The sequence below is a fragment of the Pararge aegeria genome, chromosome 1 (genome assembly GCF_905163445.1).
Source record: "Pararge aegeria chromosome 1, ilParAegt1.1, whole genome shotgun sequence".
NCBI lineage: Eukaryota > Metazoa > Arthropoda > Insecta > Lepidoptera > Nymphalidae > Pararge > Pararge aegeria.
The window spans coordinates 9102910-9118745 of record NC_053180.1 but is presented as its reverse complement, the minus strand read 5'-3'; the positions used below and the strand labels follow the sequence as shown (position 1 = coordinate 9118745).

Below are 15836 nucleotides of genomic sequence, written 5' to 3'. Positions count from 1 at the left end.
TAACCTGGTTGCTATATTTGTCATTTAGGTTATTTTAATATAATTTTTCTTACAATGTATTTTCATTTATCACCGTCTGTTTTTAATTTATCTTGGTAGTTAATTAGGGTAAAGTGATATGGTGGTAACGAAATGTAACTAAATAAGTTATTGGCTTCTTTTTAGGAGCGCGTTTGAAACCTTCTTACTTGGTTTCAAGCCAACGAATGAAGATATCACCTTCATATGAATACAGTGGAAAAAAAATCAAATTATATACTTATCTAAAAACGTGGTTAATAATATGTATATATATGAATAAAATACTTTTGAAACGCAAATTGTAAACTTTATTTTTGCTAACAAACATACTCAATTTTAACCTATCTTTGACAAAAATAAATAAGAATAAGGTAATTATTATAGATAAAGTACTAAGCAGTTGATTATTAGTTTTGCAGGCGAAAAAAATAAAATTTAGATCAGAAGGTGAAATGGCCTAACAAGGAATTAGGAATAAATGTTTATTTATCAAACCAAATATAATGAGAACCCAGCTAATGCTGTAAATGTCGTTTACTATATTAAAATATTATCAGAAAGTTTGTGACTTCCCTGTGAAAATTCAAATCGGGCTGTGTGCTTGGACGTAACTCAATTTTATCCATAAGATGAAAATCTAATATCAAAAATCCCATTTTAAATTGCGTAGGTTAGATCCGCAAAATAGTCCTTATATCGTAATAGGTAACACAAAATTCCACATTGAAATGTGGAACCCATCTATGCAACTTTTAGGCCGCGAAATATGATTGACTTGTACGCATTTTGCAGACAAATACATGCGAATGATTGCCGTTATATTAATAATGAAATACTTATTTTGTAATAAATATTAAACTTCCATATATTAAAACAACTAGCTGTTACCCACGACTTTCAATCCCATTATAACCATTTGCTTTCCTGTGATAAAAAGAAGCCTATGTTACTCTCCTCCCTTTCAACCAACTCTGTCCCAAAAATCAAGTCGATTTGTTGCTATTTAGTATATGCAACAATACACTAAATACAAATTTTATGTAATCACCAATATAAATATAATATATAAAAATCATATACACGATCTTTTATTAATATTAGGGATAAAACTTCTGTGCAGTTCGAATTATTATCATTCAAACTGTATTCATAAATAAATATTATACATAGAAGTAGTTTAGTAGTACCTACTAGAGCTTGTTGTGACAGAGTTCGTCCGGGGAAGTACCTACTATCGCCATGCTTATTTCTGCCACTAACCAACATTGTTGCACTGTTGCTGTGTTCCAATACGAAGGGTGTGGTTGGCGGTGTAATTACAGGCACATGAGACTTAACACCTACGACTCAAATTGATAGAAACAGGAATTTGAAATTAGAAACAGCAAAATGCAGGGCATGCACCTTGCATGGAAGCAAATACGAATAATGCAGAGAAACAGCAATTTTATAAGCTTACCAAATTCACAAAGGTTTTTTTTTTAGATTTTAATGCATAACTTAAATAGCTCTTGCCAACACACTAACAAAGTAAAAAAATCCCCTATTTACTCTCATCCCTAAATAAGTTTTTATAACAGTTATCAATGTAATTTTAGACTTCGGAGCGATATAAATACCTAACATAAACGATGTTATTCATTCAGGACACTCTATTGAAATGACAAAACCAGCGATGCTTTTTTAATCTGGCCATAAAGGCAGGCCATTTGTTCTGCCTTTATTTCTTGACCACAATGGAAAATTGAATGCTGGATAGTATGTTACAAATATGCTCTATTCAATATCGTAAAGCAATCTACACACCAGAGTTTTCAATTATTTCGAGAATTCTGATATGGTAGCATGCAACGACCGCCTACATTGTATAAAGCGTGAATAAAATGATTAAAATAATGAGAATTAGTTTATTTGGATCTGAGAAAAAGGGTCAATGACAATTCAGACATCATGTGCAGTAGCGTGCATAGAGAGTATGCACAGGGTATGCAGATGATATCAATTCAAGAAAATCTGCAGTACGAACTATGAAAAACTTAAGGTTAGGCATTGTAAGAGTTATAAAAAGTCTACCCTAAGTATTCACATGCAAAATAAGATGCGGAGCATCTTGTAGGTGCAGGAAAAGTTGATTAAATTGCACTGTAGCTTGGCTTAGAATGCAATGGTAACAGCTGTACTAATCCTTCACCTAAAATCCACATCAATGACATCGATGACGATGACAACGACAATAATGAACAATAATGTAGAATAGTTGATAATATTTTTTTTTTGTAAATCATTATTTATTTTTAAATATTAATAAATTAACATGATAGTTAGTATTTAAGGTATAAAGTTGAAACCTTTATTGTAAACATTTTTTTTCTCCGGTCACTCTTATTCTTCAGTAAATTGTTGTTATAAGTTGTTGTAATCAAGATCGGCCATTTTTTTTTTTATTTGAGCGTTTAACAACGCAATCCAACAGTTTTTATGAAGATTCATTGACTTGCCCTGGATTCCAAGCTTTTACAATTTTTATGCATTACGGCACTCCACTATATCTATTTACGTTCAAATAGAAAACCTACATAACAATTTTCTTATTCGCCTCCAATCGCAATGTGAAGTTCAGAAATATTGAAACTTTTCTAACGTTCACGTGGCACCAGTAATTTAAAAATAACATCATATTTGCCGTCATACTATTTTCCTTGCTATATAGTATATCGTATTAGTGACCAAAACCTAGTTCCGTGCACAGGCTAGGCTTAAATCGGCTGTTATAAAGTAGAAAATATCTCTCCAATGCGAGTTATATAAAGTACAAACCTTACAGCGTATCGAAAAATATAAAAGAAAATATTTAAGCCACGGAAACCATTTTATTTACACCGCCGCCCTATGTCGTCTTGTAAGCGGGAAGTTTTTGGTTCAATCCGGGCAGGTGTTGGAATTTCATTTCCTAATTTCTGAATTTTCTCTGGAATGTTCTGGCAAGAGGTTTTAGCCGAGAAGTGCCGGTACAATGCCCAGTAGAAACCGATTAGAGGTATGCGTTTAATATAACCTTGGTTGGTCTTGTAATTACCAACTACCACAAAAGTTTGGTTTTCTGTTAATACAACCAGTCCCAGTCATTTAAGGAATAGCCTTTCAATTTCAAGCCTGTTAAGCCAGTACAAATCCCAAGCCAATTCAAGCCTGTGATAAGCTACGCTAGCCCACATTATAGCAACATGGTGGGGCTTAGCTGTGAATCCCCGTGTCCAATGAGAGGGTACGCTTATGCTAAGCAGTGGGACGCTACACTGAAAAAAAAAGCTACTTAAATGATCTACTTACTTCCCTGGCGCAACGGTGAACGCTGCGAATACAAATAGGAGGTACCGGGTTTGATTCCCAGCACAATCAATTTGGGAATTTATAATTTTTGAATTTTCTCTGGTTTGGTCTGGGCGGAGGTTTTGACCGTGGCTAGTTACCACCCTACCGACAACGACGTGCCGCTAAGCGATTTAGTGTTACGGAGCGATGTGGCGTAGAAATAAATCTATTAGGGGTATGACTACCATACTCCCTAACAGGTTAGCCCGCCACCGTCTTATACTGCATCATCACCAGGTGAGAAAGCAGTCAAGGACTAACTTGTAATGGTTTAAAAATAAAAAATAAACTTAAATATTTATTTTCATTTATTTTTTATTTTTTATGTACTCTTTGTTGTGTGCAATAAAATGAGCAATATACATCATATCTTTATATATATATTTCTTGTGTGCGTGTGTATGTCACTGAACTCCTCCTAGACGGCTGGACCGATTTGAATGAATTTTTCGTTATTCGTTTGGGCGGCACCCTGAATGGTTTAGATTCACAAATCAGCCCGACAGATGGCGCTGGGGTCAGCAAGTATATACATAAGGAGCTTACAATTTACTACTAAATAACTTACTTAACTTAAATATACTGTGTCATTTAGAAGCAACACCATATTTTACTAGGACGTTTTAAATAATGTAGTAGCATACTTTAAAAGGATGTTTTCCGGGTACATTAAACAGTCATCACGGAAATACGTTCCTAAGTAGGCAACTAAATTACACGTATTTGAGCAGATTTAACAATCACGTACTTTTCGCGTATATCTCCCACATTATTAATGACTCCCGACACATGATATCTGTAACTTTAAGAAATATATTTATAAAGCTACGATGATAAAAGATTTTCACCCTGCTTTAATAACTTTGTCTTTTCTGGTCTGCGCTGGCAGCTACTTATGTAAATTGCGTAGCTCAATGTTAGCCGGCTCCTTAATGAAAGCTTCGTTAACAATGTGGTGGCTACAACCGTATTAGTAACTTTATTTGCTACGTAAATGAAGTATGCGGTCCATTTTTTTCTGAGGGTAAAAGAGCTTGGACGATAATAAACAAAAGGTTGACTGTGGGAATGGGTTTAAACTTTTCATATTTCATTTATATTAGGAATGACTTTACAAAACGTGTACTTAATTATATAAGGAAGTGTCCCGCGACCCGTTTTCCCTTTTCCTTCTCTCTTGTTTAATACAAATGGCAGAGGCATCCAGGTATACCAGCCAGCCAGATAATTCCTTATTAATGGCGTCCCGACATTTCCCACGCTGATAATTTAGCTTACCGTGCAGTCTAAATGATGAGAGAGTAGTGGGTGAAAGCCACAAGAAAAATATATAATAAAAATCTTAAAATTTAATTGTTCAAACTCTAAACCGCGGCCAAAATCAAAATGCGGCCAAAGCCTCCAACTAATATAAAATAGAAAATTCTGAAATTATCAATACCCAACTCCACCTGTCAGGGATAAAACTTGGTACCGCCCACTTAAACCACAGCGCTCCCTTCTGTGCAAGGGAGGTCGTAGTCCGATTTACTAAGCTGAAGGTTTTTAAGGCTTATATTTGTTACATACAAGCAGATGGCTCCGCTTCATACAAAAACAATTTGGATTATCAAATTAAAAAATGTTGATCTTAGAAAAGAGCAACCGGGATTCAGGACGACTTTGAGCCAGCGGTAAACCAATACTTACATACAGTCTTGATGTTTTTATAGCTTATATAGGTTCAAAATAAATGTTTATTTTGGAAGCAAGTTTCTACGAGGCAATAGAATAAAAATCCAGCAGAAAGCTACTTTTTTAACCAATTATTTTTTTTAATTATCACAACTTGTACAAAAACGCTTCCGTGCACACCTTGAGCTGCCACATAAGTTTCCTTTTCAACCGCGGCTATCTTTTATCTCCACAAACAAGGAAAAATACAAGCCACGCGCTGGTAAACAATGTTTATTACAAAAATATTTTACAACTTTCACAGAATTTCTAGTAAATTTCACTACTTTACCACTTCTTTCTTGATCGGACGTTTAGGATCTGAGTCAAACTGAGTATTCTATAACTGCTTGCTCTTGTCCCGCGTGTTTGAAGTCGGCATAAAATGTCTACTCCAAAGTTGACGATATACTTGTTGTGTTTGTGTTGGCATCATTATCATTACCAACACATTAACGGTCCAAAACAGGGCATAAGTATCAGATAATGGAGGGAGCATTTCCATTTTACAGTATAAAACAATATAACCTAATAATCGTGAACACGCAGAAATTGCTTAACCATTTAACTGATATTTGGAAAGGAGATAGATGACCAATACTTTTTACTTTGGAAAAATCCATGGTCCCCGAGGGATCTGTGAAAAACTGAATTTTACATCAATGAGTTATAACTATAGCTATTCACCATGGGTAACAACGCAGGCTGCAGCTAGTTGTAAATAAAAAACACTTCGAATCAATGAAAATTATCATAAAAATAATATTCATTGGGGACTAACTTCACATCTGCGAGCACATCTGCGCGCGTTCGTATTTTGTAGATACACGTATTTTTTTAAACTGCTATTTCGTGTACAGACTTGTTTATAGCAGGGAACACCGCAGGACGAGTATAAATCTTATTTTGAGGAAGTTTGCTTTGGTAAATTCTAAATATAGCTATAACGCATCGAGGTGAAATTCAGTTTTTCACATATCACGTGGGAGCCTAGGATTTTTCAGGGGTAAAAAGTAAAATCGGGGTATAAATCTACCTCCATGCCAAATTTTGATCAAATCCGTTCAGTAGTTTTTGCGTGAAAGAGTAACAAACATCCTTACATCCATATTCCATACATGAAAATGTCCTCACAAACTTTCACTTTTATTATTCTAGGAGGATTACTTTGTAGGATTTGCACATACAAATTCGGACTAGGCATATTGTCACATTGATGGATCTGTTCGTTTTCCCAAGCGCTTATGAAAGGAATCCATTGGAGCGAAAAAGTTGCATAAATAAAAATCGAAATTCTTAGGTTTCTTAGGAGTATTATGTGGAATCTTGCAACCTTTTTTTTTCTCAAAGTATATAAATATCTACAAAGTTATTCATTACATTGTTTTAAAAATCTGGAGTTGAAGATGAAGGGACTTTGGATTTTTTTCGGACATTGGAACATCACGGATACTATTATAACCTACATCATCTCCGCCAAGTCCGTCGGTCTGGCTCGAGGCTTCAATTGTGTCTAGTTACTGCTTAGACTTGCCGCCAAGATATAGCGTTCCATTTAAGGGTTAACTTGTATTGTAAAAAAAAAAAAAAAAACTGCTCGATTCTATAGTACAAATTCGATAGGAAGGTCGCGATTGCTCGTGATTTCTCGCAGGAATGCAATTGCACGGTATGATTGTGACTGTAAAGTGGGTATACTGGGTTTTCCAACACTTGCTTCACTCTTATCTACTAATCTATAAATTATTTAAAGATATACATTTACAAATATTTAATTAGTCTAGTCTGGTATGCTAGCGTCTTATTTTATATAAAAATGGATTGCCATGCGTATGTCTCGCGCAAACTCTATGCTATGTCTCGGCTGGGACCAATTAAATGCTTTTTTTAATGTTTCAATTTAGTTAAATAAAGAAAATAAGAATAAAGTACAGCGGAAAAATCAAAAAAAAAATCTTAGGAAGTCTATCAACAGATGGCGTTATTTGAAGAAATACATTCACAAGGTTAATCAAATTTAAATAAAATTATCTTCATAATCAATAGTATGATTCTTCGTCCACCTATGACCACGGATCGTAGAATGTATCCAGGAGTTGACCTCGATAGCGGCCACAAGGGTCACAAAGGACGACCCGCCTTCAACGTCGCAGTCTTCCGGTTTCCAGGACGAAATAACGCCCCACAATATCCCGTTCAGAACTACTGGTGCACCAATATCCCTCTGAAATAAGTAGGAACTTAGCAATTAATACATTAAATATATTTTATTTGACAAAAAAAGAACCGACTTTGTTATGTACAACTATAACGCAAGAAAGAAATATTTCCTTCATTTTTAAGTCGGTGCCAAATAAAATGTAAAAAATTACCATGCATAGATGTTATTCGTATTCCTTTTTATAAAGTAGCAAGGAAAGTACCAGTAATATTTTACATATTACTTAGAACCGTTCTATAATGTAAAAAAAAAAAACGCTTTTATTCGGTAGGTTTGCAATCAATCATGTCTAAATTATAATAGCCATTTCAACTGCTCATGACCTTCTACAAAATATTGCTTTTCCCAAAGCAGAGGGGGTTAACTCTTTAGAAGTTCTCCCGGCACTTCACCTTCATTATTGCTTTAAGATTGCCTCTTGATATGGATTATTTTCACAGTCTTAATGTTTTCTGAGGCACGGAGGTGAATATCTTCTTACCTCCGATGTATAAAGAAGACCACATGTTAGAAAAACTCAATACGTCCCAACTTTCGGACTGACCCCAAAATTTAATTCAAGACATCATTACCCGTAATCAGACAAACCAACCGCAGCGTATTTGCTATAGTCTCTAACCGTTTAACGAAATTACCTGGCAAGGATCAGTTCCAATGTTAGATTCCAAACACATAATGTACTTGGTGTTATTGCGATATGGTATTAACATATCTATTTCCTCAGAGCACACATCAGGATCTGTAGGGTGCAAATGAGATACCGTAAGTACGCGATGCAGCCTTATCTGCTCCATAGATTCGTAGTGACTTTTAGTAAGATTTTGTAGCTAAAAAATAAAAAAAATATAAGTACAAAATTACTCAATTTTTTTTTTTATTTTATATCATTATAATGATCATCCTAAACCTAGCCTCTTGTTCAAAAGGCTTCAGAGCGCAGACAACTTGCTCTAATGCATAATTTATACTCACGACGTTAGTGAAAATAAGGACCAAAAACTTAACGTGCTCTTAGATGCAAAGTAGACACGTAAATTATATACCTCAGGGTTGGTACTGCGAATTGCTTGACAGAAATCCACAAAAATGGCAGAATTTTTGACCCGATTCGGGTACAATCATAGAAATTGTAATCTGTAGTTGAATACGTCTTTTCCGTCCTCTTATATCACGAAAAAAAAACATCACGGTCTGTTACTTTACCTAAAGTGACAGAAATGAATAAGAGATTTGTTTCCGGATTGTTCTTAATATTTTATCCAAAACAGAATAGCGGTTCACTTCGACAATTAGGCCACTTTAAATACTACAAAACTGAGTACCTGATACATCGACCATGCGTTCACTATAAAATGTCTCTACTAAGTTCGAGAGCAGAATACCTAGTAGGTCATTTCAATAATCACACAAGTAGCAAAACTACCTGAAATATCAGCCATGCGGTTACTATAAAAGGTGTGGCCACTATTTTCGAGAGCAGAATAGTGGCTTATTTCACCCAAGAGGTCGTTTTAAATACTACAAAACTATCACATAGACTAGAAAAGTACCTGATACATCGGCCACGCGGTCACTATAAAATGTGTAGCTAGTATGTTCCGAGTGTTTTTCTGAAGCCTAATGGGGCTTAATCTCTGCGACAGTCTTACTGGCTCCGGCAATTTAACGAGTGCCACATCAAACAACGGTTTACTATCGTCAAAATACGGATGAATTTGGAAGTACTTGATAGGAGTCAAATATCCCCCTTTCTTGTAATTAACGCTGCCAAGTCGCACGCGAAGAAATCGCGAAGATTCTCTGATCCTGTTACAAATAATATTATCTTTTCATCTTCCGTTGTTGCGGCTTGATTTACGGTTGAACTTTCAGCTTTTGAATTTAGGTTTAAGTACATAATTCTACATAAAAGATGGATTGATGGATTTTATTGGATTAAAACTTTGGAAACGATGATACAACGCTCGAGTTTTAAATGCGGACTGCTAGATTATAATTGCTGTACATTGTTTGGAGCTTTTGCTTATCATTATTGTTCACGTAAACCATAACGGTTATAAATAGTATATAGCTATTTCAAGTTGAAATGCTCGAATTAATTACTTTCATAATCATAATCAAATCAATACCGGCCTACTAAGTAGGTACAATCTTAAGAGTCTTCTACCAGAACCGGAAGCGTTTTGGCCGTAGTCTACCCAGGGCTCGGAAACCGGAAAAAATTTCAAACTGGTTTCGGTATTGGAATCATTTAGGTATCGGGAAAATCATTAGGGTTTCGGTTTCTTTTTTTTTACCGACTAAACTGAGAAATCGGTTCTGATTTCAATTCACTCAATCGTTTGAAATTAACCGGTTTTAAATATAAAAATATTAATCTCTGGATATAATAAAAAAAAAACTTGTAGCTATTTAAAAAAATACGGAAAATATATGGTTATACTTCTTAGCACAGTAAGCTACGCTTCTGAGTATTTTACTCTACCATGCAAGGTAGTATAAATTGTTTAAAACTTACGTAAATAACGAATCGGCACCAGTGAGCACCCAACTATCATCAATCAATGCACCAGCGCTTAAGTATGTGGATTTCTTCAATATCGCCACCATATATGGAAATAATTTAATATCTGTTACCATAGTATGCTCTTGCAGATCCTTGGATTTTTCTATTGGTTTTACTAACGCGGCACTTATTTCATTTATTAAAAGCGTATAAAAAGCATAAATACCATATCCTTTCTGAGTAATGAACATTTTTGTTTTTATAGGTTTTTCAAAATGTTTCTATGTATAAATTATATACTTGTTGCTTTTCTCCTTACAGCTATTAAACTATTGGCAGTCTTTACTCAGTGTCCAAGAAATAAGTGTCTGCAACTTAAAATATAAGCTAGCAATCATAAGTAAACTAAGACGGAGTTAAACTAGTTCAAAATGTCTGTATTTCACAGAGGCTAGGTTCGCCGCTAAGTTTGATTAGCATTGGCGAGCGATAGCAATATCAGCAGTAGTTTATAAACACTGAATGGTTGAACTGAATCGCTGCAGTTTCTGCTTTACATCATAGCACTATTTAGCAAAACGTGTATACAAACCAACGAAGTCAAATATACAATTATTTTTTAAATAACTTGCATATCATGTGAAGTTTTTTGGGTATATATATAATACTGAAATCTTGCAAGTATCAAAAATCTAGTTAATAAAAATATACACGCGGTGATAGCCCAGTGGGTAGGACTTCGACTTAACTTTCAGGGGGCCGAGCTTGAATCCCAACACGCACCTCTAACTTTTTTAAGTTATGTATATTATATATCAGTATATTACTATATTTGTATTACTATATTACTATATTTATACTGTTACTATAAAGAAAATATAAAAACGAAATTGTTTGTTGGTTTGTACCCAATAGACTCCAAAAGTAGCTACCGGACCAATTTTAACCATTTCTTCGCCAAAAGAAAGCTAAACTGTCACGAGGTCACAAAAGCGAGGTATCATTTATTTTCAAAGGTCGGAGATCCTTAAGAAATGCAATAATGTAACCCAAAGTAGCTGAATTTTTATATAATGAAATATTACATAGTTAAAGTACTCATCATTGCTTACAAAAAAGTCGCCGGTTTATGGCTTACTTTACAATCCATGAAAAGGTCTTAGGTAACATTAAAAGAATAATTCACACCAATATTCATACGCACATATATACACATGTAAATGCGATTTCAAGTCATTAATAATGGTGTTTTTCAGTGCAAATGATGGTATCCTATGACGTTTTTTCTTGTTACGCGTCTCGTAAGGTTCAAATGCAAAAAACTTTTTTCAAATCAAAATTATAGTTCCAGAAAATTCAAACAAATAAGAAAAAGCTGTTCAGTTACATGTACCTACTATTCGTGTAGCTAAAGAGGTTATTCTCCTTTCAAGGCATAGGGATGTCATAACTCCAATTTCAGAACTCAGAGCTTGCACTGAAAATTTCTTAACATAACAATTTATTGGCCCGAGCTGGGATAAAATCGAATACATTGTGATCTGTAATAGAACATGCCTGACGAGGCAAAATATTTTGGAAGAACGAAAATTATTTTTGAAGTAATCTAAGGAATGTCTACTGGGAGTTCATATTACCTACATCAAACTTTGCTACTACTAAAATCCTGAATATGCTTTTACTGCTTGCATAAAAGCAATATGCTAGTGGGTAAGGCTTCGGCTTCACTTTGCAGGGGCCCGAGTTCGATCTCCGGCGCGCATTTTAAGCAATTGAATATCACTGGCTTCAACGGTGAAGGAAAACATCGTGAGGAAACCTGCATGCCTGAGAATTCTCCATAATGTTCTCAATGGTACGTGACGTCTACCAATCCGCACTTGGCCAGCGTGGGAGACTACGTGCTAAACCTTTCTCATTCTGAGAGGAGGTTGAGGATGATGATGATGATACGAGAAATATGAATACGAGATAACTTATCACTCATCTTACAACACTAACCTAGTTAATATGACCATAGTCTACCATTGTGCGTTACTATTTTTGCTGTGGTTAGGACTTCGGCTTTACTTTCGGTGGGCAAAATTCGCTAACTTTTCTAAGCTATGTACCTTTTAAGCAATTAAAATACGGCCTAAACCCTTATCCATCCATGTAGTGGGCTGGTAAAGGGTTGATATGATGATGAGGTTTTAAATTGATAAAAATATGAAACGATAAAAAATATATATTGAGAAAATGAAATTGATAGTTTGGTGTATATTAAGCATTCTATATCGAGTGTAAGCGGCGCGAATATACTTTAATACCTACATGTCACTGGTAGTTCCGGATTAGTTATTAAGCAAGTTCAACAATTGCTTACGGCGTCACGTGTCGAGAAGCACCAAAATAATGATTGATAGCACATGAAATGCAAGACTGTTTTAAAACGCACCACAAAAAATAATCTATAAGAAAAAAAAAAAAAAAAAAGAAAAAAAAAATTCTATTCTATTATTATTTAACTCTTTATTGTATATCACAACATTAATATATACAAAATAAAATAAAACAGAATCATAAATAAAGAAGTAGAATACAAGAGGCGGCCTTATCGCTTAATAGCGATGTCTGCCAGGCAACCTTTGAATTAGGAAAAAAGAAGAGGAGAATAGAATTTTGCATGGCTAGCTAGCATAGGCAGAAGACAATTATATCCCCGGGAAAAGAATTAAAATTAATCTTGTCCCACACCTTTATCAACTTTTAGAGCACTGGGCCACAAGTGGAAATAATATCCAAATGATATAGTTGTAATAATAAACGGGGGTACTTCTACTATTCCATGTTCCCGTGCTTTATCAGGTGGATACGTTAATTATATCCCTTGTAAGGGGATATAATCGGGGGATATAATTTTTATCTCCTGCCCGTGCTAGCTCTGCTGGTAGTACACATTTTTAAAATATATACATGCGAATAACTAGGTATATAAATAATACATAAACTAGTGTACACAAATATATCAAAAGTTCATAATAAAATTAATAAATATAAAAATAAACTAATATATATAATAACAACACATACATATTAAAAACTTTAATATACAATAAATATGATAGCATATGAATGCTTTTAATAGTCGTCGACAATATAATGGGCCTTAACTCCTTTTTTAAATATCGCCAGTGATTTGGATTGTAATTTTTCATTTAAATAAATAAATAAACTGCATTGGTTTTTCTTGTGGTTTCCTAATCCACGTATCTCTTTGTCTGCAGTACTAAAATATACGTAATTATGTTTAAGGTTATAATAAATACGTTTAAAAAAACCGTTCTTAGTGGTTGGATGGACTAGCGGATAGGAATCCAGGCAGCGATTGCTTAGGGCATCAAGTAGCCATAATCCCACTTTCCATTTTTTATCGGCTTCGTACGCTCAGGTTGCCTTTAAAAGATCACTTTTAGTGATAAGGCCGACTTTGCACCCAGCACTAAGTACTATTACTGTTTTCCTAATGTTTTTCCTATTGTGTTGTGTTGCAATAAAGTTTTTCTATTCTATTCTATTCAGGCACAACGTGCTCTCTGAGGCACGGGAGTAGACATTACAATTTTCCTAACTACAAACTGGCACTCAAAAGCTCAATAGCTTAATTAGCAATCAAAATCTCTAGATCAAGGACTCAAATTGAAAACATATTTAAGGAGCATATTTTTAAGTACTATCCTTTTCCCACGATGATTGAAAAGGTCGTAAAGCATGCAGTAAATTTTTAAATATTTTAGATGGAGCGAAGGGAACATAATATTTTACTTTCGTAAGTACCTGTGGTGACGTTCAAGTTTGAAATATATTTTTATAAATACATCGACTTACACATACGAGTATACATACGAGTACGACATACGAGTATGTATCTTTATATCTTCCGTATTTCGCACCAGACTACGGAAAAGTGGGACTTCTATAATAATCTGAAACTGAGCTACATAAGAACTGAAAACTAATAGGTGCCTTTACAAAATTTAAACTAATAATAAAGCATGTTTCCGATCGTCGTTTCAGTCAATGGTGTTCTCGCGAAAAGCTTCGAACAACATCTTGAGAAGCTTTCGCTTGGTTGTTTGATCAAGGGTCGGATACAGAAGGCAGTAGTCCTGTAACGGCGCGTATTGTGAGGAGGTTCCTCACTCTGGAGCCCTGACCGCCGACTGTTTGGGTACTCAAAAGCCCCGCAAGCGGAGTGGTTTTTATTTTTAATTTTTAATAGTGTTTTTTATTTTTCTTTTATAATGTCACTGTTGAAAATTTAAAAAAAAGAAGTATATAAATAAATGATTTTTTTATTTAACAAAAAGGCGTAATCAATAATTGTGACCGTGTAAAACCATAACGTCATTAATTGATTTTCACTACAACGACTCAGTGGCCATATTTATGTGGCCACTGAGTCGTTGTAGTGAAAAGTGTACTATCCGAACTCACAAAAACCCCATTTTAAGGCTTACCGCAGGCGAACGGGTTATTTTTTTATATATATTTTATATTTAGACTGTAGAATCTTTTAGGTCGTCAAAGCTGGAACATTTCAGTTAAATACATTTTTTCACTTTACTTACTAGTTGCTTTATTTTACTTTGACCTATCAAATCCACTATAAAATATTTATTGTGATGTCATAAGCCGCGAACACTTGGATCACTAAGAGAAAGTCAACGACACACAAATCAATAAAATCGTCCCAACACTGGAAGTACATAGACAGTAAAACATTATATTGCTCTCCTGTAGTCGAGTAAAAGTACGTACTGCACCCCACTGAACTTTAACTTATAAACATGTAAACTCCACGGTTCTATGTAAACACAGCCATGCATATAGACTTTCCGCACGACCGGACAGCAATCAAGTTATTGGCGCACGCTTGCTCGCTGGGGACCTTTACCCTTAGCATGAGATTATACGTTTTCACGAGGAACAAAGAGTCGTTTTTGGGTATCAAACCACTATTACATAAAAATATGATCTCTTCATAGTAAAGCTGAAGTTTTTTTCGTTTTAAAAGCGTTAATATTTTGAACCACCAAGAGGATTTCAAAAATCATTTTTGCAACGGATAGCCCAATCCTTGAGGGAGTTTATATGCATATTTTAATTTATGTTATAACCCTGAGAAGCCGAACTAAAGAAGTAAAAGAGCTGGAAGTTAGTATGTCAAATTTATCAATAGTTTATCTCCTCATATTGTGATGGAGAGTGCAGTACGCGGAGAAATCGCGGGAAATAAAAAACGAAAGATGGAATGGATGGATTTTATGTTACAAAAATAATGGGCTTTCATATTACCTTTAGACCTACCTTTAACTATAAGTTAATTGCTTTTTTATTTACTTTAGAGGAAACCTACTTCTTAAAATATCAATCCCCAGACTTGACTAGGACTTAGCTACGACTAAATAGGGCTCGGGCAGAGCCTTTGGGGTTGAAGTAAAACCAAATACTACCTTCCATGGTACTATGAAATATTACGGACTTCTTCTTATAAATTTTTCAGAATAAGATTAAAAATAACTTTTGTACAAAGTTTTTACGTCATAAAAGAATCCTAAAACTGTCCTAATTTAAAGTTTTTAGTCCTAACCGTTTAGACTGTGCGTTTAAGGTCAGTCAGAAAATACAGATTATACAGATATTTGTATAGATAAAATAGTATAGGTATCTAGCCACAGCTGACTATATAGATAGTATCACAAAGACTTACTACCGATTGTATTAGCATACTTCAACCTAGGGTTGAATGTTTGCTAAAGATGATCTATAATGAATTACTGTTTACAGAGTTTCATTATAGAAAACCATCGTCGTTGTCGAGAGCTGCAAACTCGTACTTAAGGCACTGCTAGGTTGGTGCTTCGGCGCATAAAAATATTGCTCTATGAATACTTTAAGATATTGACACACTACCTTTTCACCGATGCATATTATAAACAGCTATGTAAAAATACGCGACAT

The 15836-nt window shown here is 34.6% G+C and overlaps 1 protein-coding gene across 2 annotated transcripts; it reads right to left on the bottom strand.

Moving 5' to 3' along the window:
* Positions 1 to 6688: 6688 nt before the first annotated feature.
* Positions 6689 to 10325, bottom strand: LOC120624219 (trypsin-like). 2 transcript variants are annotated; one of them, XM_039890650.1, is made up of 5 exons: positions 10060 to 10325; positions 9846 to 9919; positions 8878 to 9133; positions 7963 to 8154; positions 6689 to 7330 (listed from the first exon to the last, which is right to left on the bottom strand). In XM_039890650.1, the coding sequence occupies exons 1-5, from the start codon at positions 10060 to 10062 to the stop codon at positions 7124 to 7126; spliced, it is 732 nt and encodes a 243-aa protein (XP_039746584.1). In that variant the 5' UTR covers positions 10063 to 10325; the 3' UTR covers positions 6689 to 7123. The 2 variants fall into 2 exon arrangements, with proteins under 2 accessions (XP_039746584.1, XP_039746576.1); XM_039890642.1 differs by having other exon boundaries at positions 9846 to 10325.
* Between the last annotated feature and the right edge of the window lie 5511 nt (positions 10326 to 15836).